This window comes from Fukomys damarensis, unplaced genomic scaffold (assembly GCF_012274545.1).
Source record: "Fukomys damarensis isolate Sample0158 unplaced genomic scaffold, DMR_v1.0_HiC HiC_scaffold_13, whole genome shotgun sequence".
Classification (NCBI taxonomy): domain Eukaryota; kingdom Metazoa; phylum Chordata; class Mammalia; order Rodentia; family Bathyergidae; genus Fukomys; species Fukomys damarensis.
In genome coordinates this window covers 16,604,453-16,628,287 of record NW_022900925.1, presented here as the reverse complement: position 1 = coordinate 16,628,287, position 23,835 = coordinate 16,604,453, and the positions used below count along the sequence as shown (strand labels likewise).

At 40.1% G+C, this 23,835-nt stretch overlaps 1 protein-coding gene and 1 long non-coding RNA gene across 3 annotated transcripts in view; one reads left to right on the top strand and one right to left on the bottom strand.

Moving 5' to 3' along the window:
* The window catches only part of Tmigd1 (transmembrane and immunoglobulin domain containing 1), an 11,726-nt gene extending 9,700 nt beyond the window's left edge, over nucleotides 1–2,026 (bottom strand). The window contains exon 1 of the mRNA XM_010642198.2: nucleotides 1,753–2,026. Coding sequence (XP_010640500.1) covers nucleotides 1,753–1,834 — 82 coding nt within the window. The 5' untranslated portion in view covers nucleotides 1,835–2,026. The remainder of the gene's footprint in view (nucleotides 1–1,752) is intronic.
* Nucleotides 2,027–4,246: 2,220 nt separating this feature from the next.
* Nucleotides 4,247–23,685, top strand: LOC104874922. Of its 2 annotated transcripts, XR_783906.1 has the most exons (5): nucleotides 4,247–4,337; nucleotides 11,159–11,194; nucleotides 11,847–11,970; nucleotides 21,246–21,348; nucleotides 23,470–23,685. It is a non-coding gene; the product is annotated as an uncharacterized LOC104874922 (long non-coding RNA). The 2 variants fall into 2 exon arrangements; XR_002025975.1 differs by lacking the exons at nucleotides 4,247–4,337; nucleotides 11,159–11,194; nucleotides 11,847–11,970 and adding an exon at nucleotides 6,488–6,745.
* The last annotated feature ends 150 nt before the right edge of the window (nucleotides 23,686–23,835 follow it).

Genomic DNA, 23,835 nt, shown 5'->3' with positions numbered 1-23,835 from the left:
TATATATAAATTAAGATTGGTAAAAAATAGGGGGAAAATGGAGAAATACCAGACCTCATTTGCTTTTTTTTTTCAGCTTTAATTGATTATATTGGTACATTTTAGGGATACAGTTACATTCTTTGTTGGGATCTTGTACCTCTACATGACAAGTCTTGATTCTCATTTTTTCCTCTTACCCCTGCCCTCCCTTCACTCCCTCCTCATTTGCTTATTTTAAGGGGTTAGAAATAGAAGAGCAAGGTAATAGGAATAGGAAAATAAAAAGAATTATAGCAAAGTCGGAAAACATTTAAGACATAACATTAGATGAAAAGACAGAATATAAATTACATCTTACCTCATAATTACTATAAGTAATCAAAGCAAAATGCAAATGAGCCAAAACTGATTTGAAAACACTTTTCTGATTACATGATAGATTATGGACCAATTTGATCTGGTATTTTTGATGTTTTAATAGTTTTGGAAGTACAGTAAAATAAAAAGATAGCTATGGTTTATGGGATAGACAAATTTTTATGGAGTGGTTGATCAAGATATACCTCAGGTTTTTGTTTTTTGTTTTTTGGGGGGTTTTTTTGCTCTGATTTTTAGAAAGAAAGCATGCTAAACAAGTGTACTAACCACTGAGCCAAAACCCCAGTCTTAACTTGTCTTTTAAAAAATCTATTGGTAAAGATAATGGGATTATTGCCAGTGTTTTCTAAAAATTTGGAACACTCTATGCCAAAACATTGAATGGTTACCTATGGATGACAGGATTTGGAAGGGTTTTTACTTTTTCTTTGTTTGCTCACTTGTTTTGTCTTTTGTGGTGCTGAGGATCAAGCCGAGGGCCTCTGACATGGTAGGCATGTGCTCTGCCACTGAACTATAAAGCACCATAGCCCCAGCCCTTCTTCCCTGCTTTATTTTTTTATAGATTTTTTTTCTTTTTTTCGGTGCTGGAGGTTGAACCCATGTCCCTTCATGTGCTAAGCACATACTCTACTACTGATCCTTAGCCTTTTGCCTAATTTATTTTATCATAACTATGTACTGCTTTTAAAATCCAGGCAGGAGAAAAGACTACTTTCAGGTAGGTATAGGGAAATGAAGGAAAGATTTTCATGTAAGTAGTACTTTCAAATAAGCAGATTATTTTGGGTAAGATTAGTATTAAAATGTACGAGAGAATTCTGGCTGTTGCTCTGGAAAACTGTTCTTGTACTATCAGAATCATGAAAACAGCCAGGCATGGTGGCAATGCCTGTAGTCCTAGCATTTAGAAGGTTGCAGCAGGATTGTTATGAGTTCAAGGCCAGCCTGCTCTACCTAGTGAGTTCAAGGCCAACCTGAACTACATAGGGAGACCATCTTTAAAAATAAATCATGAAAATAATTTTCCACTTCATTTTTTATTGTGTTAGCTAACACCTATACTCTGTGTAGCCATTCCAAATTGGAATTTCTTTTCTTTTTTGGCTTATTTTTATTTTTAAATTTTTTATTTTTTGAGACAAGTCTCATTAGAAGTTACCCATCTGGGGCTGGGGATTTAGCTCAGTGGTTCCACTGCCTGCCTTGCCAGTACAAGGTCCTGAGTTCGATCCCTGGTACCAAAAAAAAGAAGTTACCCAGGCCAGCTTTGAACTCACAAACTTCCTGCCTCAGCCTCCCAAGTATTTAAGATTACAGTCTTGATCATTTTTTAAAATCCAAAATGTTTCTTTATAAAAAAAATAAAGGCCAAAGAGAGTATTAACTTACCTGTTGTCTTGGATGGCAAAAATAAAATCACCACAAGAAGAAATCTGCACATTTGGAATAGACTTCTGCTCTTCCATGCCATCTTTAATGAACTGAAGTTGAGTCTTCTGGGGTAAAAAAAGGTGCAGTTTGTTTTGCACTTTGATCTACAATGAGTTTATGAACTTTCTTCCTGTCTATTTGGTATTTAAAATAAAGTTCTAATGAGTCATCCTAGCTATAACGGTACTACTTCTAGTTTTTAATTAAACAACTCTGATCTGAATAAGTTCAAAGTACTTCTAATATTAAGAACTTATTTTTTTGGTACCCAGGATTGAACTCAGGACCTGGCGCTTGCAGAGCAGGAGATGGAACCATTGAGCTAAACCCCCAGCCCAAGAACTCTTTTAAGGCAACAAAAAGAAAACCACAAGGAAATACAGTAGGGTATAAGATACAGGGCAGCCTGGGGAATATAAAACCGGTCTTCCCTTGAAAAATAGAATGTCATTTTAACAGAAAAAGAAATGAAACTGACTTCATTATCAGGTAGTCTTAACTAAACAAAGTAATTATTGTTTTGAAAGATTCCCTCTGGTCATTTTTAGAAAGTTGTTCTCTGATTATAGAGAATTCAAATCCCATAGATTCAAATGTGTACCCAGAAAGGACTCAGTGGAAACAGTTCCTCTAGTTTTAAACCTTGTTAATATCTTTGTGACTGTTCCTTAGTATTCTTTCCCTTGGCCTGGGATGAACTAAAGATCATAAACCAAGGCTTCCTTTCTTCCTTTTTTGGTGTGCTTTTGCTTCTATATACCTCTCCCTAAGATATCAGTCTGGAAAAAATATGTATCCTTTACTTCCTTTTAAGAATACTACTGTACCAGAGATTTAGCTTAGGGGTAGAGCACTTGCAAGGTCCTGGGTTCACTCCCCAGCACTGCAAAAAGAATACTTCTATAAATATAGTAGAAACACATACTATGTAATGGTACTGTCACATATGTTCTTTCAGTCACAGGTAACCCTACAACCATCCCTTTGAGTAGTTTCTAAAGGCTTAGAGAAATAATGCAATTAGCCCATGATTCTAAAGCTAATAAATGCCAGAGTGAGGATTCAAACCCAGGACTCCCAAGGCGAGGCTCTTAACCACCCTCTTGCCTAAATTAATATCCTCTTCCTTTATAAGATGCCATTAATCCTTTCTAGTCCCTGGCTACTCCATTGGCCTAAGCAAGTTGGAATATTATCCCCTTAACATGGATATTAACTGTCAAGACCCAGGATATAACTAGGACTACTCTGGGTCTCCTCTGCTCTTCCCTTGTTCCAGGCCTGTCCCAATAGGAGCAAGATTCAGTCCTGCCAGGATCACCCTCTCTGGCTGGCAAGTCTGCATCAATCTTTTAATACAATGCAATTAGTATTAATATCGATTCTTTTATAATTTTAAATTTTTGTCCAAGATATTTCTGTCACACTGCTATAACAGTGATTATTTCAGAATTTGGTCATTAATAGAGTTATTTTAATTACATTTACTCAACAAAAACTGGGATATGAACCTCTCAGCAGACCTTACCCCACAGACATCCCCTTGCAAAAGAAGAGAACTGATGTCTTCTCTTTTCCTCCTCTCAACTAAGACATCAACTTTTCATAATGAATGTCCTTCACTCTTTGCCTTCTCTACAAGATAGGCTTACCACTTACCTGCTGAGCTCTGAAAAGCTGACTTCCTTTGCCCTCTGTTCCTCTGCCTAGGACCCTGAATTCTGTCCTTGTTACTATCCTTTATAATACTTGAATTTGAACACTTTATGACAGTAGGGTCAAATAAATAAGATGAATTGGGTTCAAAGTCTGTTTCTCTTTATGGATCCTTAGAGAGGACAGTAGTTGGGAAAGACATCTTCTTAAGATCTAAGTTTTCCTGTGTACCTAGGTTACTAGGCGGGGCTGGATATTACTAACAAGGATGTAATGTTCCAAGGAAACCTGAACTTACGCAAAAATATGTAGCACATCTTGCTGAATATAGTCATACTCAAGTGAGATGACTGTGCTTTGACAATCTGATAGCTTGGGTATTGTGGTAGGACATGTCTAAGGAGAGGTTCGATTTTCACAACAGTCAAAGCATTGGAAGATTCCACACAATTTAAGTAATGCTGGAGAATAGAGCCCAATGTGTAAGCTGTGCCAAGCCAGAGTAGGGGATCGTTTTAGTACCTTCAGGCTCTCATCTAACTGAGGAATATTTGCATTATACTCTCAGGAATTAGCAATCAGTAATACTTGTTTTATTGATAAAAACTATGTTTATGGTATTACTACCAATACAAAATTTTATCTGCCAAGTACTAATGTTCCCATGAATATAAAAATAGAAGAATATTTATTCTTGTCCACACATTTTAGCACATTGGTTAAATACACTAGAGATCTATCTCTTACTAGCTACGTGACATTGAAAAATTGCTTAACTGCTATTGAAACTCAGGTTCTTGATCCATGCAATAGGAATAATGATAGTTCCCTCCCTACAGAGTCACTCGGAGGAGTAAATGAAATGAAGCATGTAAGGCAGCTGCACAGTAAGCCCTTATTAAGTAATAATTATTTACTATTATTATTAGTTAGGCAAGGCTGGGTATAATGAACAAGCACAGCTCACTACAACATTGCTCAAGTAAGGATCATCACTAAGAGCCACTCCTGTTGGCTGGGTACAGGCTCCCCCAAAGAGGTTTTGAGTTTGTGTCTCTGTAGATCTAAGAGCAGTGTGTTTTACTATTATCATTCAAAGTGAGACAAATCAGACACACATATTTAAATACTGCATTATTGCTCTGGCGTGAGAAACTGAAAGAGGAAATAAGGACTGAAATGCATAATGGATGTTGGGAAATGGGAAGAACATGTTCAAATGGGAAGGGAGACAAGGGAGGAGGGAGGAAGAAAGGAAGGGACAAGAAAAAGGTGAAAATAGAAGGAAAAATGGAAACAAAGATGTTGAACATAGGGAGGGAAGGGGATTTGGGGGGTATAGGATAAAATAAAATTTTAAAAAATAAATTTAGCGCTGGTCTGAGGTCTTGGTTCTGGGTACCTCCAAAGAAGACCCACAGACAAAGCTTTGGGTGCAAACAGTTTATGTAAAGGCAATCTCGGGACGCATAGAAAGAGAGAAGGGGGGAAAATTAAAACAGGATATGTTAATGAACAAGGGAGTGCTGTGGAGACTTTGGGAAGATCTGTGGAACACTCCTCACAATCAATGTACTATGGGGAAGCAAGCTTGGGTGTTTATCAAGAAACTTCTAGCCGGGCATGGTGACGCACGCCTGTAATCCCAGCACTCAGAGGCTGAGGCAGGAGGATTGCTGTGAGTTCGAGACCAGCCTGGGCTACATAGTGAGTTCCAGGTCAGTCTCAACTATATAGTGAGACTGTATATCAAAAAACAAACAAACAATAACAACAGAAAAACCAAACCAAAACAAAGAAACTTCTGTCCATTATTGTTTTTTGGTTTTGTTATTGTTGTTGTTTTGTTTTATTTTTTGGTACCAGGGAACAAACTCAGGATCTTGCACTTGTGGGGCATGTGGCGGTACCACTGAGCTAAATCCCTGGCCCTCTACATTATTGTTTGAGGGATCCTTGGTATTTTGATTCCCGAGCATTTCCAGCCTGTTGTGTACGGGCAGAGTATACTCTCTCAAGCCAGCCAAGAATATTCAGAGAAAGACATGCAGGAAGTTATGTGATACATGGGAACTCTTAGCAGGTAATCACTATGTAGGCCAAGGGGATGTCAGCAGGACACCAACAACAACTTCTACAATTTTTTAGGTGATACTAGAAAATAACAGTTAATTATCTGCGGGTGTGATAATGGTACTGAAGTTATAAAGGAGAATGTACTAATTCTCAGAAGAGGCCTGCTGAAATATTTGGGGCTTGAGTGGAGTGACAACTAAAACTAACTTTCAAATGATTTAGCAAAACTAAGGCTAGGGATCTAGCTCAGTGGTAGAGTGTGTACCTAACATGCATAAGGTCCTGTGTTCAACAACAACAATAATGATGATGATGATAATGATAATAACAAAATAAATATAGAAAGTATTAACTAACATTTTCTGAATCTACACAGGAATATTTAGATATTCGTTATACTGTTCTTTCAACTTTTCTGTATGCCTGACTTTTTATAACCAAAATGTTAAAGAAATTTACTTAGCAGATTTTTATTGAGCATTCACTATGTGCTAAGAATTCTAAATATTGGGGTTGCCAGTCCCATCCAAGCCAATATGGTAGCTTTTTCTTGAATTAGGAAAGAAAGCTTCTCAAGTTACTCTACTTCCATCTGTGGAAAATTGTTGTAATAACTCTACAAAACTATGATAGCTACAAGATAAATAGTGCTCTATGGACTCCACAGTATGAAATGGGTAGGCTGGGAGATACACAAATGAATAAAATAAAGCTCCTGACCTTTTAAGGTCTTAGATTCTGGAGGGAAAAATTAATAATGACCATCAGTAGCACTATAGAGTTCCTCAGATGCTGAAGAGGGATTTCCAGTAAGAAATATGGTAGCATGCATCACTTTGGAGCAACAAAGGAATGATATGATTGTCTAAGCAAATCCCTAGAACAGTCTTCTTTGCTATAACTGCCAGAGAGAAGAAATCTTTTTTTTTTTTTTTACAAGTAGTTAACTATTAAACTTAAATAGTTTGTCTGGTTGGAATATTAATAGAGTTCAGGGCTGGGGATATAGCTCAGTGCTAGAGTGCTTATCTGGTATGCACCACATCCTGTGTTGAATCCCCAACATCACAAAAACAAAATAAAATAGAATTCAATACTCCACAGCTTCTACCAGTAGCTTAGGCTCAGAGTGGGAGAGGAAGGGCAGCCTTGAGTCTGAAAACTCCAGGAACAGACACCTAACTGCTCCACATCTCCAGGCCTTGGCACTTCTGGAAAGGTAACTGAAAGGGGCATCTAGGAACTGGCAGCTATGACTTTCTGATTAAGGAAAGTATAAGAATTATGAGGGGCTGGGGATGTAGTTCAGAAGTAGAGCATGTGCTTAGCATGTACAAGGCCCCGGGTTCGGTAACCAGCATCACACAGACACAATCACTTGGCGGAAATCTAGGTACTTTCCTTCATTAGTTTGGTAATCTCACCATTAGCAAGCCTCCCATGCAATTCTGATACAGTGGCTTGTAAATTTCTCTTTGAGAACCATAGACCGCGGGACTAGACATTGGTCAATGTGATGAAAGTTCTTAGCAAAGGGGAAGCATTTAGCACCGTGCCTGATGCGTGATGGCCACTCAAGAAGCATGAGCTGAAGGAATAAAGGAAGGGCAAGATGAGCAGGATGCCCACTCTGAAACAAAACAGAGGCGTAAGTTTGGTGCTCTGCCCTAGAGAAGGATATGTACCCAGGGCTGCGCCGAAGGAGACTGGCTTCACAGGCTCAATAGGCCCGATGGTACTTTCTACAGCATAGCAAAGAAGAACGGGAGAGAGAAACAACCAGAAGGCAGAAGAGGCCTGAGGGAGGTGCTGTTGACTGATGAGCAGGACCATCCTTGGTCTGTCTAGTTGTAGTCTTCCCATTGGCTGTGACCAACATTCATGTGACAGGTTCAGCAACTCAGCAAATAGCTAGGGGGTCACAAGTCACCTGAGTCATCTGGCCAGGTCACTGGGAATGCCACTGAGGCTTTTAGAGTGACGGGAAAGCTACAAATCTGGAGATTGAAGCTTACTGATAAGTGTGGTTCTTGGACCAACTCAAGGGCCCAGCACGCTTCCTTTTCCATTCAAAGTCCAACACGGCATCCATTGATCTGCTTTAAATGGGTCACCAGAAGCCAGATATGGTGTAGTAACCCTATAATCCTAGCACTCAGGGGGCAAAGGCAGCAGGATTGGGAATCTGAGGCCAGTCAGGGCTACACAGCAATCCCAGAACAGCCCTAACCATAGAGTGAGACTCTATCTTTAAAAAAAAAGCAACACTGGGGCTGGGGATTTAGCTCATTGGTCGTGCTACCTGAGTTCCATCCCTGGCACCCCCCCCCAAAAAAAGCAACACTGGTCACAGGACTTCAGAATTTCCTGCTTAAACAGTGATCAGTGATCCTCTAACTTCCCATCCCCTGTCACCAAAAACTTAGACCTTAAATCACCCCTGAATTGAGCTAGAGGTAAGGTTCAGTGGTAGAGGTTATCATGTGTGAGAACCTGGGTTCAATTTCTTGCATTAAAAAAAAAAAAATCTGGGCCGGGCATGGTGGTGCATGCCTGTAATCCCAGCACTCGGGAGGCTGAGGCAGGAAGATTGCTGTGAGTTCAGTATCAGTCTGGGCTACATAGTGAGTTCCAGGTCAGCCTCAACTACATAGTGAGACCCTGTCTCAAAAAAACAAACAAACAAGAAAAACCTGAATTGCTACCTGTCTAAAGTACAGGTCATTCCATTAATTGTAAATTTCAGCTAAATAATGAATACTGAGCCAGGCATATTTGTGCACTCCTATAATCCCAGCACTTGGAAGGCTGAGGCAGGAGGATTACTGTGAGTTTGAGGCCATCCTGGGTTACACAGTGAGTTCAAGACTAACCTGAACTATACAGTTTCAAAAAAAAATGACCCTATCTCAAAACATAAATAAATAATGAATACTTTTGGAGCATAGTCTTGTGCAGCTATTTCTATGCATTAATAACAAAGACAATATTTGGTAAACACATTTGAAAGGTTATTGCTTCTCTGAAATTCCAACATAAGTAGGTGTCCTATCTTGTATGTGGAAATTCTACATCTGTCTAACCTTTTGCTTTGTTTAATAGGCAGGGAAATGAAATACAGATAGGTAAAGGAACTAGTCGTAAAGGACATAGTTCTTTAGTGGCAGAGAATCCAGATCCATTTGAGTGTTGGCCGTGTCCTTTTCCAAATGTCTTACTTCAGAGTTTCTTAATTTGGCTTCTTGAACTATAAATGATCTTTAGAGCATCATGGAAACTGCTGAAAGTGTGAGCAAAAATTGTGTGTGTGTGTGTGTGTGTGTGTGCCTGCATGCATGTGCATGCAGGCATACACATGTGTATTTTTATAAGGACCCTGAATAGACTTAGACATCATCTTACCCTACACAATCCATCTATATAATATCAACACAGAAATTCCCGACTTTATTCTCCTTCCCTCTTTGCCCTCCATGAATTTTTAACTTGAAGGGAGGAGTAAGAGAACTAATCTTCACTGAGTACCTACTCCATGCTTACCCATTATACATGTTTTTCCATTCAGTCTCCCCCTCTACCTAGAAGGTGTTAAAGATTATGACCTTTGGCAGGGCGAGGACTCTAAGGCTTAGCAGCCCTTGAGGGAAAGATGATAAGACTAGGAGAGTAACCCAAGTGTGACTGTCTTCCCAAAGCCCTTTGTCTCCAGATTTATAGCAAACTGTAGACAGTGCCGGTGGCCTTTTATTCCCTAGCGTCCTCCGCTTGGAACTGCAGCAAGTCGGAGCACCTTTAAGAGAGCAGGTAGGAGGTGGCACGATGTGACCTTCGTGACTGACCACTAGAGGTCCCCTCTCACCTGAAAAGCTTCTGGAACGAGGGGTTGGAGGAGCTACTTCCTTGAAGCAGGCCTGCCAGTTACAGGTGTGAATGGCCTGTTCTGTACCAAGAGGTAGGGGAGAAGCCACGGGAGACTACGCGAGCGATGAAAAATAAAGTGGCTTCCTTGGAAGGCTGGTGGTATCTTCTGGTAGCAGTTTTGAAGGTAGAGTTTTCAGGTGGGACAAGTTTCTAAATCTTAAAATTCTCATCCAAAAGGAAAAAATACAGAACATTCTACCACCTACCACCAAGAGGCAAACTTCCTGTTTCCTTCTGAGTATAGTCTGTGTCCAGCTTCAGGGATGTATTTACTGGAAGCTAATGAAGCTTCAGCTTCAGGGACCCTCATTTCCACAGGCCCCTTCTAAAGGCTCTGGCCCTAATCGCTGTATGTTTGTAGTTTTGAATTTTTCTAAATACCCCCCACTCCCCCACACCAACACCATAGCCAAAGCATATAAATACTGAATCAGGCTCCACAAGGCCTGAATAGAGTCTTGACTTGGTCCAGGATACAAGATTTCATAGAAGAGGAAAAAGAGGGTGGAAAGTTTCAAAGGGAAGCTCCTCTGGAGACTGATAAGACAGTTTCCTGCAAGATGAAAAAGAAATTCATACACGTGCCAAAGAGCCTGGCAGCCAATTAATTTTTAAAGAGCAGGAACTGCAGGGGCACCAGAAGCGAGGATGTCCCCTTCTCTCGCCTACCCAGAGTTTTCTGTGGCTAGCAGGAGTTGCCAAATCTTTAAGGGCAAGGTGGTTCAGTGACAGAACTGTAGCATCCTGTTCTCTGCTTTCTGAATAAACAAATAGTCTTGCCAGTCATTGTGTAGATTTGGAACAAGAAGAAAAAAAAACAAAAAAACACTACTGTTCCAGAGTTCCTGAGTTGTGGTTTGCTATGAACTTTTACAAAAGAATAAATTATTAGGGTGGAATTGAAACGGAGGGAAAATCTAAGCAAACTACCTGCTCTTAATTCCACAATTAATCCCCTAGACCTAACTTTATCAGCCTTATCTACTTTCAGCTCATAAGTATCCTCCAATCCCATTCCTGGGAAAACAGATTTGAGATCTGCACTCTAATCTCCCTATGGTTGGCTACTTTGTAAATAGAATTTTTCTCTTCTGCAAAATTTATAATTTCATGGACTAGGTTAATGGCTTAGTGGGCAAAGGTGGCTTGGTTTGGTAACAATGAATAACTCTGTTTGGAGAGATATGACTAGGAATATGAAGAAAGGCTAGCGCAATAACCAAAATTTGAGAAGCAGATGATAGTAGGGAGCAGGGAGTTTACAAGTCTGAGACCAGATTGGGCAGTTTAGCAAAACCCTATCTCAAAATTTTTTTAAAAAGGGGCTGGGGATGTGGCTCCATGTGAAGTTCTGGGTTCAACTCCCAGTACCATGTACACAGACAAAATAGTAGACAATATCATCACAAATTTCCAGATGAAGAAACGGAGGTCCAGAGAATTTAAGGACATATAGCTAGTAAAGAGTGGAATAGTTTGTAACAATTTATATTTTAAAATTCTAAATCATATAACATAGCAGGACTTAACAGGAGAAACAATTCCTCACTGTGATTCTCTCCTGGACTCCCTTCTCCTAAACTTGCTCCCCAGTACAACTCTTTTTTTTAAGACCGAACTATTTCTTCTGGTAGTCACTTTGATGTCTCTGTCTTCAACCATAGGTTTATTATTACAATAATGATGGCAGCAACTTTGTTTTATTTTGTAGCTTCCTCCTGAATGTCTGCAACAATGCTTGGCAGTGGTAACTATTTGTTGAAAAGTACCATTTTCCCCCCGCTTCCATACTAGGGATTGAACCCAGAGCCTCTAAAGTACACCTCCAGCTCCAATCATTTCTTGATTTATCAATTGACGTGTTATGAAAAATGAGGATCTAGTGTACCAAACACATTTCCCTTTTACTCTCCAATATTTTTAGCTCTTCAGCTTTACTTTTGAAACACACATACCTATTTATTTCCTGCTCCACAATTGCAAATGATTATCTTTGAACTCCAGTGTGAGGATCTTGATTTCGAAGTAGGTCTGCCCCATCCAAGGGCCCCTGCACTTCCCCTCCACACTGAATCTCCCACAGGGCTACTTCAGGATCAGTGCCTGCCTAATTTGGAGAAATGTATTTTAAAATAATAGGCACAGGGAAATGGATTTCATCCAGAGACACCCTTGGGCCAGCATTTACTAATGGAGAATAAGTAAAAAATAATAGAGTGAATTCTAGCTAGTCTCTTAAAATTAAACATTAGGGCTAGAGATGTGGCTCAGTGATGGAGCACTTCCCCAACATGAGGTCGTGGGTTCAATCCCCATAACCACATTATGTGTAGTTCGGAAGTACTTGAAAAAAATACCCACAGTACAGATTTTTGCTGACAATCTCCTTTTTCCCTAAGGTGAAGTTCTGCCCTTTCCACATCTTGGGACTTGCATTTTTACAAGAAATACTTTCAGCCTAAGAAATTGGTAGACACCCCATGTTTTCCACTGCTACTGTGAGCTCAGCTGTTCCCAGAAAAAGTGAGTTACTTGGCATGTTGTGAAAAAGAGAGTGGGAACTGAGCTCGGCTCTGGCATAAGCCTGGGTGTGGGTTACACTAGAGAAAGTCACTGACACCCTGAATCAGAGGCCATGAAAGGAAAACAGGCAGGGCCTTTGTTTCCCAAGAGCTACAGGCTGGCATTGCACGCACAAGGCAAACACTGTCCACATAGGTGCCTTATACAGATGTTTTGTTTTTGTTCTTTCTCTGCCTACTTCTAGAAGTAGGCAAACTTCGCTTGTCCTTTATCTACACTTCCTTGTCCCTCCCTGCTCTCACTCTTTGTTCTTAAAGGTACCTACTAGTTCTGTGCCTCTGAGAGACTTGAACTACAAGTCTTGTACCTATCAGGCCTTTGAACTTAGGCAGCACTCAGGGCAGGTGGTAGAGGACTAAGATCCCTATAGCTTCCTGTTGGTCCTGCTGTGTACTAGAACCCCAAGGACTAGCTTCTGCTCTGCCCCAGCCCCAGCTCCATCCCTGTGGTTCTGTGGGGGCAGCCAACTCTTTCCAGATTCCTCTGTACTCTGGACACAGCCAGCCAGTCTGCATATCCTAGGTTCTTGCCCATTACCAGTGGGACCGTGGCAGTATTTGCTGTAACTTTTGCTGTATACTTGAGAAATATCCCCCACTAGACGACGAACCCTGTAGGGAGTAGTGGGGTTCCCTAGTTGATGACATTGCTAGATTCGAATTATATGTTTAGGATTTGAACTTGAACAAAGAAAGCCACATAAATAGTTCAGATTAAATTCAGTTAAAAACCTAGAAATGGCTTTAAAATGCAAATTCATGTTCTGTCTTATACTTAAGAAGTTCAAAGATAGCCCAGAATTTGTATGGCAACCTTTGTCAAATCAATATGCTTAGACCTGTTCCACCAAAAAGCCAGGCCAGCTGATGAGGGCAGGAGTAAACCCATCATCTCTGTAATAGATGTGCACCTGAGGACACCAGATTTTTAAATTAAGATCCAGGTTACTCAGACCTTGTACTTCCAATACTTTACATGGCTGACCAAGTTCTGCCTACTGAGACAGAAATTAGGAAAATAGGAGTCAGGATTCTATTAGGCAGGAGGGACAATGAGTGGCCCCCAAAATGAAGTCAGGAAGCCTAGAACAGAGTCTGCTGAGTCGTGGCTCTCCACGGATTTTACAAAAATATCTTCCAGGTCTCCTGTAGCTGGGCCCAGAACATGATCCAGCACGTCATTGGCTTAAGGGAACATGGGCTTGCATGAACATTACGTAGATTGGACCCCAAAAAGGATGTGGTCTCTTATAGGGTGGAGATCATATTACTTGCATAGCAACCCAAGTTCCCTTCTAGATGCCTGAAAAACTCCCAGGCAAAGAGCCTTCATGGCTACCCTGCTCAGGACTCCCTCCCAGCTAAAGGGAGTTCTACTTCTTATCTTTATATATTTTACTTCCTTCATATCTTTTAAATACATTTGTTTGTACTCGGCCTCCTTCATCTGCAGTTTCATTCTTTACCTTGGGACACGACCTTGGCACTCCAGTATCACTACTGCGTCTCCCACCCACACTTGGTTGTTGTTTGCTGTGTTTTGAGGGTTGAACTCACCCAGGATCTTGCCTATGCTGTGTCACCTGGATCAGAAAGGCCCCTCAAAGAGGGGCCTCAACTCACCCTATCCACAAAGTAGGAAGTAGGGTCACCGAATTCTGTCACATAAAATAATTTCAGGATGGTTCAGGGCTGGGAGTTTTTATGTGGTCTTGGGGGTGTCTTCAAGATAGGTGATCTAGGACATGTATTCCTCCCGAATGGCAGGTTGCCCATTTGGTGGAATAGGTTTGCATGTGTTTGAAGTTTAGAAATATGCTGACCACTTAATAGTGTTGCTTTCTTGAGGATATAAGTCTGTGGCAGGAAAAATGTAGGCTCAATTTACAGATGAAAAGCATGGGCCTAACCTAAAAGCTTATTGTGTCTTCAGAAGCCTCAAGAATCTTCTGTCTTTTCCCCTCATTGAGTTTATTGGAACATTTTAGGTATACAGTACAGTTACATTCATCATTGGGATCTTATACCTTTACATAACAGGTCTTGGTTCTCATTTTTTCCCCTTGTCCTCACCCTCCCTTTACCCCCTCCTCCCTTCCCTATTTACAAATACAGGAACCTTTTTGAAGTGAGTTTTCTGGAAGTGAAACCGGCATTGTAACCATAATTTTGTGTCCTGAAGTTGCAGTTTTTCCTAAAACAGCAACTTAAAAGTTATCATTTTCCTTTCTATCTATCTTTATTTCTTCTATCCTACCTTATTAAACACATGTTCTACTACTGAGCTACAATCCCAGCCACATTCTGCCCTCTGGATCACAGAGCCCTGCCAGTGTTGGCGAGCGAACCTTTTAGAGCTTTCAATGATACAAACAGCCTGCTGTGGCACGTGTGCCATGGGTTTGCCACTACTGAATAGGCCATGAAAGATGGAGGAGTCTTAGCTAAACTGACCAAGACCTGGTGAATTGTGGACAGCCTCCTTGCTCCAGGCAAAGCCACATCTATGGAATTATGTGAATACTACAGCAGGCCATCTATGACACTGGCTCTGGTGAGTCGTACTCATGCTTCATTCATGCTTGTATTCATGATGCAGGGAAGTTTCAAACTTATTCTTTTCCCTATGAAGATTCAATTATTTTATTCTACCAAATAAACTAACAATAGACAAATAACAGGAAGAAGAACAAGCAAATCTTATCATATGCCTTAACACAAGAATCACACACACATACGCATTCAGTGTGAGCCACAAAGAGGGACAAATGATTGATCCTCACACAGCTTAACAAAGGAATAGGGCCTTGGGCTTCTAAGTGGAAAGAAACTGGTGGCTGGAAGAGTGGGAGTGAGAATGTGCACAATAGCAAATGTTGCTTTGTTATACAGATGAATTCTCCCTGTGGTTGTCTTCTAGGCCAGATGTCAGACTGCCAATCTCTTCTTCCTATGGAAATAATTTTCCTGTATAGAAAGAGTGTCAGATAGAAAAGCCTCTACTTATATTTGGTGTTTACTAGAGTAGATAGATGCAAATTTCTTTTAAATAAAAGGACAGATGTTTCAGAGCTGTTCCTGTGTCTTCAGTTTCTCTAAATAATCAACTAAAAACATGCCCAAGAAATCTATTTGGGATGAGATATTTGTCTCTCCCATAATGCCTTGTAATCGTCTCTCTTTATGTGTGTGCTGGACTTTGTGACTTATTCCTAACAACATAAGGCAGAAGTGCTGGGATGTCACTTTTGAGATTAGGTTATAAAAAGACTGTGGCCTTGGTGTTCCTCACCCTCTCTTTTTCTCTCACTCACTTGCTCTGGGGGAAGCCAGCTTCCATGTTGTATGATGCCCTGAAGACAGGAACATATGGCAAGGAACTGAAGTCTCCAGACCATAGCCAAAGATGACTGAGGCCACCTGAGTGAGCTTAGAAACCAGCCTATCTCCCTTCAGTCCTTGAAATGAATGCATCCCTAGCCTATGGCTCTGTTACCAGGTAGAGTGGGTCATTGCCTCATGTAAGATAGAAATTAGACATGAAATAGTTCTAAAATAAAAATACAATGAAAGTTTATTATAGGAAAGAAATACCACTGGTTGCCCTGTAGGCAGAGCAGCCCCAGGAAAAGACACCAAAGCTGACTACTCCACAGGCAGAACAGTCCCAAACAAAAGGAACATTTTATTTTCATGAGGATTCAGAGGAATGTCCTTAACTATTCATGGGTGTTTTTTTTTTCTTCAAAAGGGACAAAAGTCTGAAGACAGGGTACAGTTTAATTACTGCACAGTCATCAATGTGTGTACTGTCCAAAATGTGTCTAAAATTGTGTTACATGTCCCATGATATTAAAGAAATGCACTGGGCCAGGGATTTAGCTCAGTGGCACTGTGCCTGCCTTGTAAATGCAAGGTCCCGAGTTTGATCGCCAGTACCATACATTTTTTTTTAAAAAATGCATTATACGGAAGGTATAATGACAGCTTTCAGTCAGATTTGTTGACATCTTGGTTCAGCACTGGTTTCACCCAATTTGCCTGCACATCCTATTTCCTTATCTTAAGGAATATAGCAGCTTGCTTGCTTAATTTACAGCCTGATTTATTTCCCCTTCTTTTCACTAAAAGTTGCAGGTACCTGTTAATTTTCTGTCAAGCTGGTACTTCAAAGTCCTGCCAACCCTTCCCCTCCAGCTTGATCATAACTTCATGAGGGATCCTGAGCCAGAGTCACCCACCTAATCTGCACTCACATTTCTGTCCCACAGAAACTGTGAAATAATAAATATTTGTTGTTTTAAGCCAGTAAGTTTTGATATAACCCATTATGCAGACGATACCAGTTTGCAACTTCTTAAATAATTTTATCAGTTGGCTCTCATTCTTAAATTATAAAAATTTGTTACTCGTCATCCTGAAGTAATAAGTTCATGCCATGCCAGAATATGAACATGGCACAAGCCTGAAATAATAAACACAATAAAGCGCCACTGTATACTTTCCCCTCATATAGGTAGCACACACATTCCAAAAGCTGATTTACATTCAGAGTATCAGCTATTTCCTTCCTATGCAGAAAGGAAGTATCTTCTAGGATGCTTTTCAGGAAATCATGAAATGTATATTTGGTCTTCGTCTCTGTTTCTTCACGTACAACTTCTAAAATCCCTGGAATCTTCAAAGTGATAAATATCCACTATGTGCTAATGAAATGACTCATGGCTGGCAAGTCCAGTACCTTTAGGATGGATGCTGGCCACAGGAAGGACCAAAACAGGGTCAGAGGTTGGAACGTCTTGATCCCATCCCCCAACCTCCATGGTGGGGGTAAGCTAGAAGGACTGAAGGGTAAGTCAATCATCATTGGCCAATGATTTAATCATTCATACCCACAGAAAAAGCCTCCATAAGAACCCAAAAGGACAAGGTTTGGAGAATTTCTAAATAGCTGAACATGTGGAGATTCCTGGAAGGTGGTACATGTGGAAGCTGTGCATCCTTTCCCCCATGCTTTGTTCTACCTATCTCTTAATCTGGTGCCCATCAGTATTTTTTTTTATTCAGTGCTGGAGATAAACCCCAAGAGCCTCAGCACCATTGGTATCCATTTTGAGGCATGTAGTCTTGTAATAGGAATTAGTGAGAGAGGAGTTAAGGTTCCATTAGGCAGCAAGGATAGAAGCCCCGAAGTGCAGTCAAGAAGCCCAGAATCGTCTGCTGAGTCATGACCCTCCAGGGAAGTTAAAAAAATACCTGCCAGGTGTCCTTCCATCTTCTAAGACCTCCTCAGCGTATGATCAGGTGGGCTATTGGCTCAAGGATGCATGGGCCCTGCATGGGCACCACATGAATACTACATAGATTGGACCCTAAAAAATATACAGTCTCCTATATAATATAAAGATTATATTACTTACACATCAGCCAGAGCTCCCTTCGAAATCCCTTAAAAGACCCTAGGCAAAGATCCCTGTGGGTATCCTATTTAGAACCCCCTCTTCCCTAGTGGAAACTTTTCTTCCTTTCCTTTATATCTTTTTTTTTTTTTTTTTTTTTTTTTTTTGGTACCAGGGATCAAACTCAGGACCTTGTGCTTGGGAGTCAGGCGGCATAAACACTGAGCTAAATCCCTGGCCCTATATCTTTTAAACAAACTTGTTTTCACTCTACCTCCTCTGTCTACTTCATTCTTTGTCACTATGGAATGTAACCCCTTTGTTCCAGTAACAGTCTGAGACAGGAGTCCAAATCCATTCTTGGCATGAAGCTATCAAGTTAACCCACCAGCATTTGTTGAAAATACCCTTCTTTCCCCCACTGAAAGTCTTGGCACACTTGTTGAAAATGAATTGACTAAAAAAAAAAAAAAAGAAAGAAAAAAAAAGAAAATAGAGGTCTCACTTCCATTACATTGATCTATGTTATGGTTTGGACGTGATATGTCCCCCAAGAGGCTCTCTGTGTTGAAGACTTAGTTGCTGATGAGCTTTTGTGAAGTGAATGGAGGATTCTGACTTCATCAGGGAAGTAATCCATTGAGGAGATCATAATCGAGTCATTATTGAGGAGGTGAGGCCTATTTGAAAGGAGTGGATCATGAGAGCATTCACTTAGGAACTAGCTAGTCCCCATCTTCTTCCTCTTTTATTTACTCATTTTAAATTTTATTAGTATGTGTTTACAGTCCATAATGTTACATTCATCGTGGGGAGTTGGTATGTGCACATAATACATCTTAATTCTTCTTATGTTCTTAATTTTCCTTCTCTCCTTCCCCATTTTCTTCATCTCTTGGTCCCCCTCCTATTTGAAAAAGATCTATCTCTCTGCTTCCTATTATCTGTCCTTTATTTTGTTCTTTAGGTTATTTCTACTTTGAGTTTCTCACATAAGAGAAATCATGCAATACTTAAGCCTGTTTTATTTCACTTAACATTTTGGTCTCAAGGTGCATTCATTTTCCTACAAATGACTGAAGTTTATCTTTATAACAGAGTAGTACTCCATTGCATGTAAATACCCTATTTTCTTTATCCATTCATCTGTTGATGGATGTTCAGGCTGCTTCAAAGATTTAGCTATCCTGAATTGTGCTGCTATGTACATGGGTATGCATGTATTACTGTAATATAATGTCTTTAACTCTTTCAGGAAGATACCTAGAAAGGGAGTAGCTGGATTGAACGGAATTTCTGGTCTTAGTTTTTTGAGAAATCTCCATACTGACTTCCATAGTGGTTATACTAGCTTACATTCCCATCAACAATATAGAAGTGTTCCTTTTTCTCCCACAGCCTCCCCAGCATTTGATTTCTGGGTGATGGCCATTCTTTCTGGGGAAAGATGGAACCTCAGTATTGCTATAATTTTCATTTCTCTAATGACCAGCAATGTCGAGCATTTTAAAATATATTTATTGGCCATTTGTACTTCTTCTATGATGTGTCATTTCACTTGCCCATTTTTAAATTGGGTCTTTTTATTTGGAGGCATCTCATTTTTTGAGTTCTTTATATATTCTAGATATTAGTCCTCTGAGGAATAGCAAAAAAAAATTTTTTTGCCCATTCTGTAGGCTTTCTTTTCATTCTATTGGTTGTCTCTTTTGCCGTGCAGAAGCTTTTAAATTTGACTAGATCCCACTTGTTGATTCTTGCTGCTATTTCCTGTGCAACTGGGGTTTTGTTCAGAAAGTCCTTGCCTGTGCAGTTTCTGAGCACAGCACAAGCTGGCCTGGCTCCTCACTACAGAGAGCAGGGCCCCATCCTTCCTGGCCTGAGGTCAAACCTCTCAGGGATTCTATATTTAGCCTTCACATGCTCTGTAACTGTCTCCTGTGACTGTCTCCCACCCAGTCACTGTGGGAGGGTTACACTGGGAACCCTGAAGTAATTCTTTAATTGTTCAGAGTCTCAGTCTTAAATAATCAACACCTTCCTGAAACAACCCCTGATCAAGCATTCTCTGGCAATATGGAAGGCACCGCACTGGATTTTCTCATTCTCTGTTACCTGCCATGTGGAAGGAACCAACTCAGAGCAAAACCTCATGCTGCTTTTGTTCACAACAGCCAGTCCTGTGGGGCTTACCTGGCATCTGTGAATTCAGGTTTCACGTCAGGAGCCAGTGATCTTCCAAACTAGTTCATTCTTTTATCTGAACTGTGGTCCATTTCCTCAACTTCTCTACAGCTTTGATTTTCATGTCAGTTCCTTCCCAATTCCCAAAGATCTACCTCTTTTTTCTCCTCACCAAATTTCACTTTCCAGGTTTCTGAACCTTGGGTCTCAGAGAGGCAGAATTTTGCTTCTGATAGGTACTCTACCCCTCACTCCCACCACCAACAGATTCCTATTTTTTTTTTTGTCTCACTTGCTTGGAATTCAAATTTGGAAGGACTGAGTATGTAGAATACTTGCCTAGTATGTGTATGCCCCTGAGTTTAATACCAGACACAGCAAAAGCAAAAAATAAAGGCTGGCCTGGGTTGTAGCCCAGAAGTATAGCACTTGCTTAGCATGTAAGATGCCCTGGGTTCAATTCCTAGTTCTTAAAAATAACAATACTACTAATAATAAGTAATAGTAGTTGGGGGAAGGAGGGTATATTTCCACTCTTGTCATTGCGACTTCTTAAGGCTTCACAGTGGTGAAAAGATAGAAAGCTCCATTCACTGTTAAGAGATGACCTTTGGAACAAGTCCAAGGCTGCCCAAGAATGCAGCAGTCAGAAGGCAGAAGGCAGTCTTGTGTTGAAGTTGTGATTAAGAGTTAACACATTGTTTTTTCCATAGATCATACATTTATTAGGGTTGGTTTTGGACAAACTAATGGAAGTTATGTAAAAGTGGTAACTATAGCCCCCCCAAGCCACCCTTTAGCATATATAATTCAAATATACAAGGTTCGAATTATAGCTAAACCATTTGATTTTAAAGAGATACACCGCTTTAGGATCCTTGTAAGAGTTAAAGGGACAATGAAAATAAGACAAATAGGGGTGTGGATTTAGCTCACTAGCCCTGCACCTGCCTCACAAGTGCAAGGTCCTCAATTTGATCCCTGGTACAAAAAAAAAAAGAAAAAGAGGGAGAGAGAGAGAACAGAGTCTAAGTCATCATTGACAATCATTGGAGAATATTGTTAATATTCCCTGTTAACCTGTTTCCTGGCTACCAGATTGTTTTGTTTTGTTTGGAATTGGTCAATCTGTTTTTCACTCTAGGCATTGAACCACCTGTCCATCCCAGTCTTCTTTCATATTCACCACCCAACTAGTGCCATTGTTTTTTAACTTAAGTATATGATCTACCCAAAAGCAGCACTGTATCATCTTGAACTTGCTATGCTGTTGGCTGCAAGCTGTCTTAGAAATGTATATCCACCTTTATCATAATTACCTATGACAAGTTGGCTTGAGGCAGGGCAAAATAGTAAATTGTTCCTGGAATTCCTCTACTTAGGATCAACCCCATTCACTTCCACCTCGTGTAGTTGGTGACTTTGGAGATTTTATGATACTAACCTCTACCTCAGTTTCATCTTTCATAAAATGGGGATATTAATAGTATTATTTCACAGGGTTCTGAGGATTAAATAAATTAACATTTATTGCACCAAGAGGGCAAAGTTTTGCTCTTTATTTGCTCTTTGAGTTTACTTGCTCTTTGAGTTCTGTAGTGTTTGCTCTTATTATTTTTCATCCTGGATTCAGCCACAGGCATTGAGAAATGAGGATGCAAAGAAGAAAAACCATAATGCAGAACCAAGATCCAGAGGTCAGCCTGTGCACAGCAGAAAGGCTGGCTGAGACCAGGGTGAGTTGTTGAGTTCTTCTCTTAGCTCAGGAAGAGAGGTGGCCCCCAGCCTCCAGGATGGGTGGTTATGAAGGCCTCAGCAGTCCCAAGGAGAAGGGAGTGAGGACTGAGGTAGTGGTAGTATCAAGAAAGAGATTGAGTTTTATCAATGGATAAATGCACAGACAGATAAGGGGGTTTGCTGGCAGGAGGAAAGAAGGTTCTAGTGGTGCTTTAGAACAGTGGTGTCTAAAGAGGGTGCATGTGCTCTTTCCTGGAAATGTATAAGATGCCACCCTGGGCTGCACAAAAAATACTATACTTTCTATGTATTTGTTTTTTAAAGTAATTAAACTTTAGTGATACTTAATATATTTATTTTTCTTTAAAATAATTAAACTTTATACTGATACCTCATATTTGAATTGATGCTTGCAGTCACGCTTGTCTGTCCATGAGGTTAAGTGTCATAAATGGCAAGAGGAGTCTCCTGAGATGAGTTTGTGTGCTTTGGGGTGTCATTAAGATTACATTTATAAAGATAAGCAAACAAAGGAAAACACATAAAAATAACCTTTAAAGAGTAGAAGCAGTGCCTGAAGATGTAGCTCAGTGATGGAGTCCATGCTTAGCATGTACAAGGCCTTGGATTCAATTCCTAGCACCCCTCTCCAAAAAAAGTAGGACCTTTGTACTGTGTTAGGAGATTGGGGGATACCATAAAAATCAATTGTATCAGGTTCACAGAGGGGACTTAAGATTGGGATAAAAGACTTAAGAGAATTGTCAATTTAAAGATAAATTGCAGATTTTTTCCTCTAACAAAAATACTATTGTTCCAGGGCTGGGGATTTAGCTCAGTGGTGCCATGCCTGTCTGGCAAACCCAAGGTCCTGAGTTTGATCCCCAGTATTTAAAAAAATCCATATATGTATATATCAGTGTTCCAAAATTTTTTACCTTTTCCATTGTGACAAATGACAACAACAACAAAAAAAACAGAGCTAGGGTTGTAGCTCAGCAGCAAAGCATCTATGTAGCATAAACCAAGCTTTGATTTGATCCCCAATACTGCAAACAACAACAACAAAACCCAAAAACCTATGCTACCACTAGGTCTTAAAATAACAAACACATATAATCAGTACATTTCAGGAAAACATGAAAAGTAACTGCTTTTGCAAAGAAATTCTTTTATTGAGAAGGCATTTTAAAAACAAATGCCTGCAAATGTTTCTATCACTATTCCTGAAAATTATATAACTGTATCATCACTTATGAAACATTTATATCGGTATACTTTTTAAAACTTGGAGTCTTTCAACTTATTAATATTTTAGACATACATTTACAATACATTTCTATTAGCTTGAAAGAATGCTTCTTTAACATCACTAAAGTTATTGGCTGAATTTCTAAGGAAATTGAATATTAAGATTTCAGTAATATGTTCAGTGAAAATGAAGATTAGGATTTAGTAATACATTTACGGAGCATTTGGTACTTGTACCTTTGAAAAAAGAAACTGATACTGACTAAAAGTTACTTTTCAAAGGTTTACAACCCAAGTCAGGTGTGCTGACACAAGCCTGTAATCCCAGCACTCGGGAGGCTGAGGCAGGCGGATAGGTGTGAGTTCGAGACCAGCCTGGGCTACATAGTGAGTTCCAGGTCAGTCTCAACTACATAGTGAGACCCTGGCTCAAAAAGCAAAGCAAAACAAACAAACAAATAAAGGTTTACAACCCAAGTCAGGTGTGCTGACACAAGCCTGTAATCCCAGCACTCGGGAGGCTGAGGCAGGCGGATAGGTGTGAGTTCGAGACCAGCCTGGGCTACATAGTGAGTTCCAGGTCAGTCTCAACTACATAGTGAGACCCTGGCTCAAAAAGCAAAGCAAAACAAACAAACAAATAAAGGTTTACAACCCATATATTTTATAATTGTAACATACATTATTATAAAGATAAATATATCATGAGAACAAACAGATTTGACTTCTTAAAATATGAATATCATCTAGAGGCATGCACATTTTTTTTTTTTTTTCTTTACCGGGGATCGAACTCAGGACGTTGCACTTGTGAGGGAGGTGGTGGCACCACTGAGCTAAATCCCTGTCCCTCTTTCTTTTTCCCCCAGGACTCCCTACAATGACAGACGATGAGTAAAAGAGAGTACAGTGGATTAATGTGTGGACATCATGTTGAAAATTCAAGTTCCAAACCTACTGTACCATTTAGTAGTAATGAAACTTGAGATTTACTTAGTCCTCTCATAAATGATGACATAATACTTATTTTATATAGTTATTGTGAGAATTCAATGAACCAATATATGTAAAGTGCTTATAGATTTGCTTTGTATAGTTAATCACTACATAAAAATTTGTTCTAGTATCTGAGTCAGGCTGATGCCTGTAATTCCAGTTACTCAGTAGGCTGAGTCAGGAAGAGGGCAAGTTGAACGCCAGCCTGTGAAATTTGGCAAAATTAAAAATACCAAAGT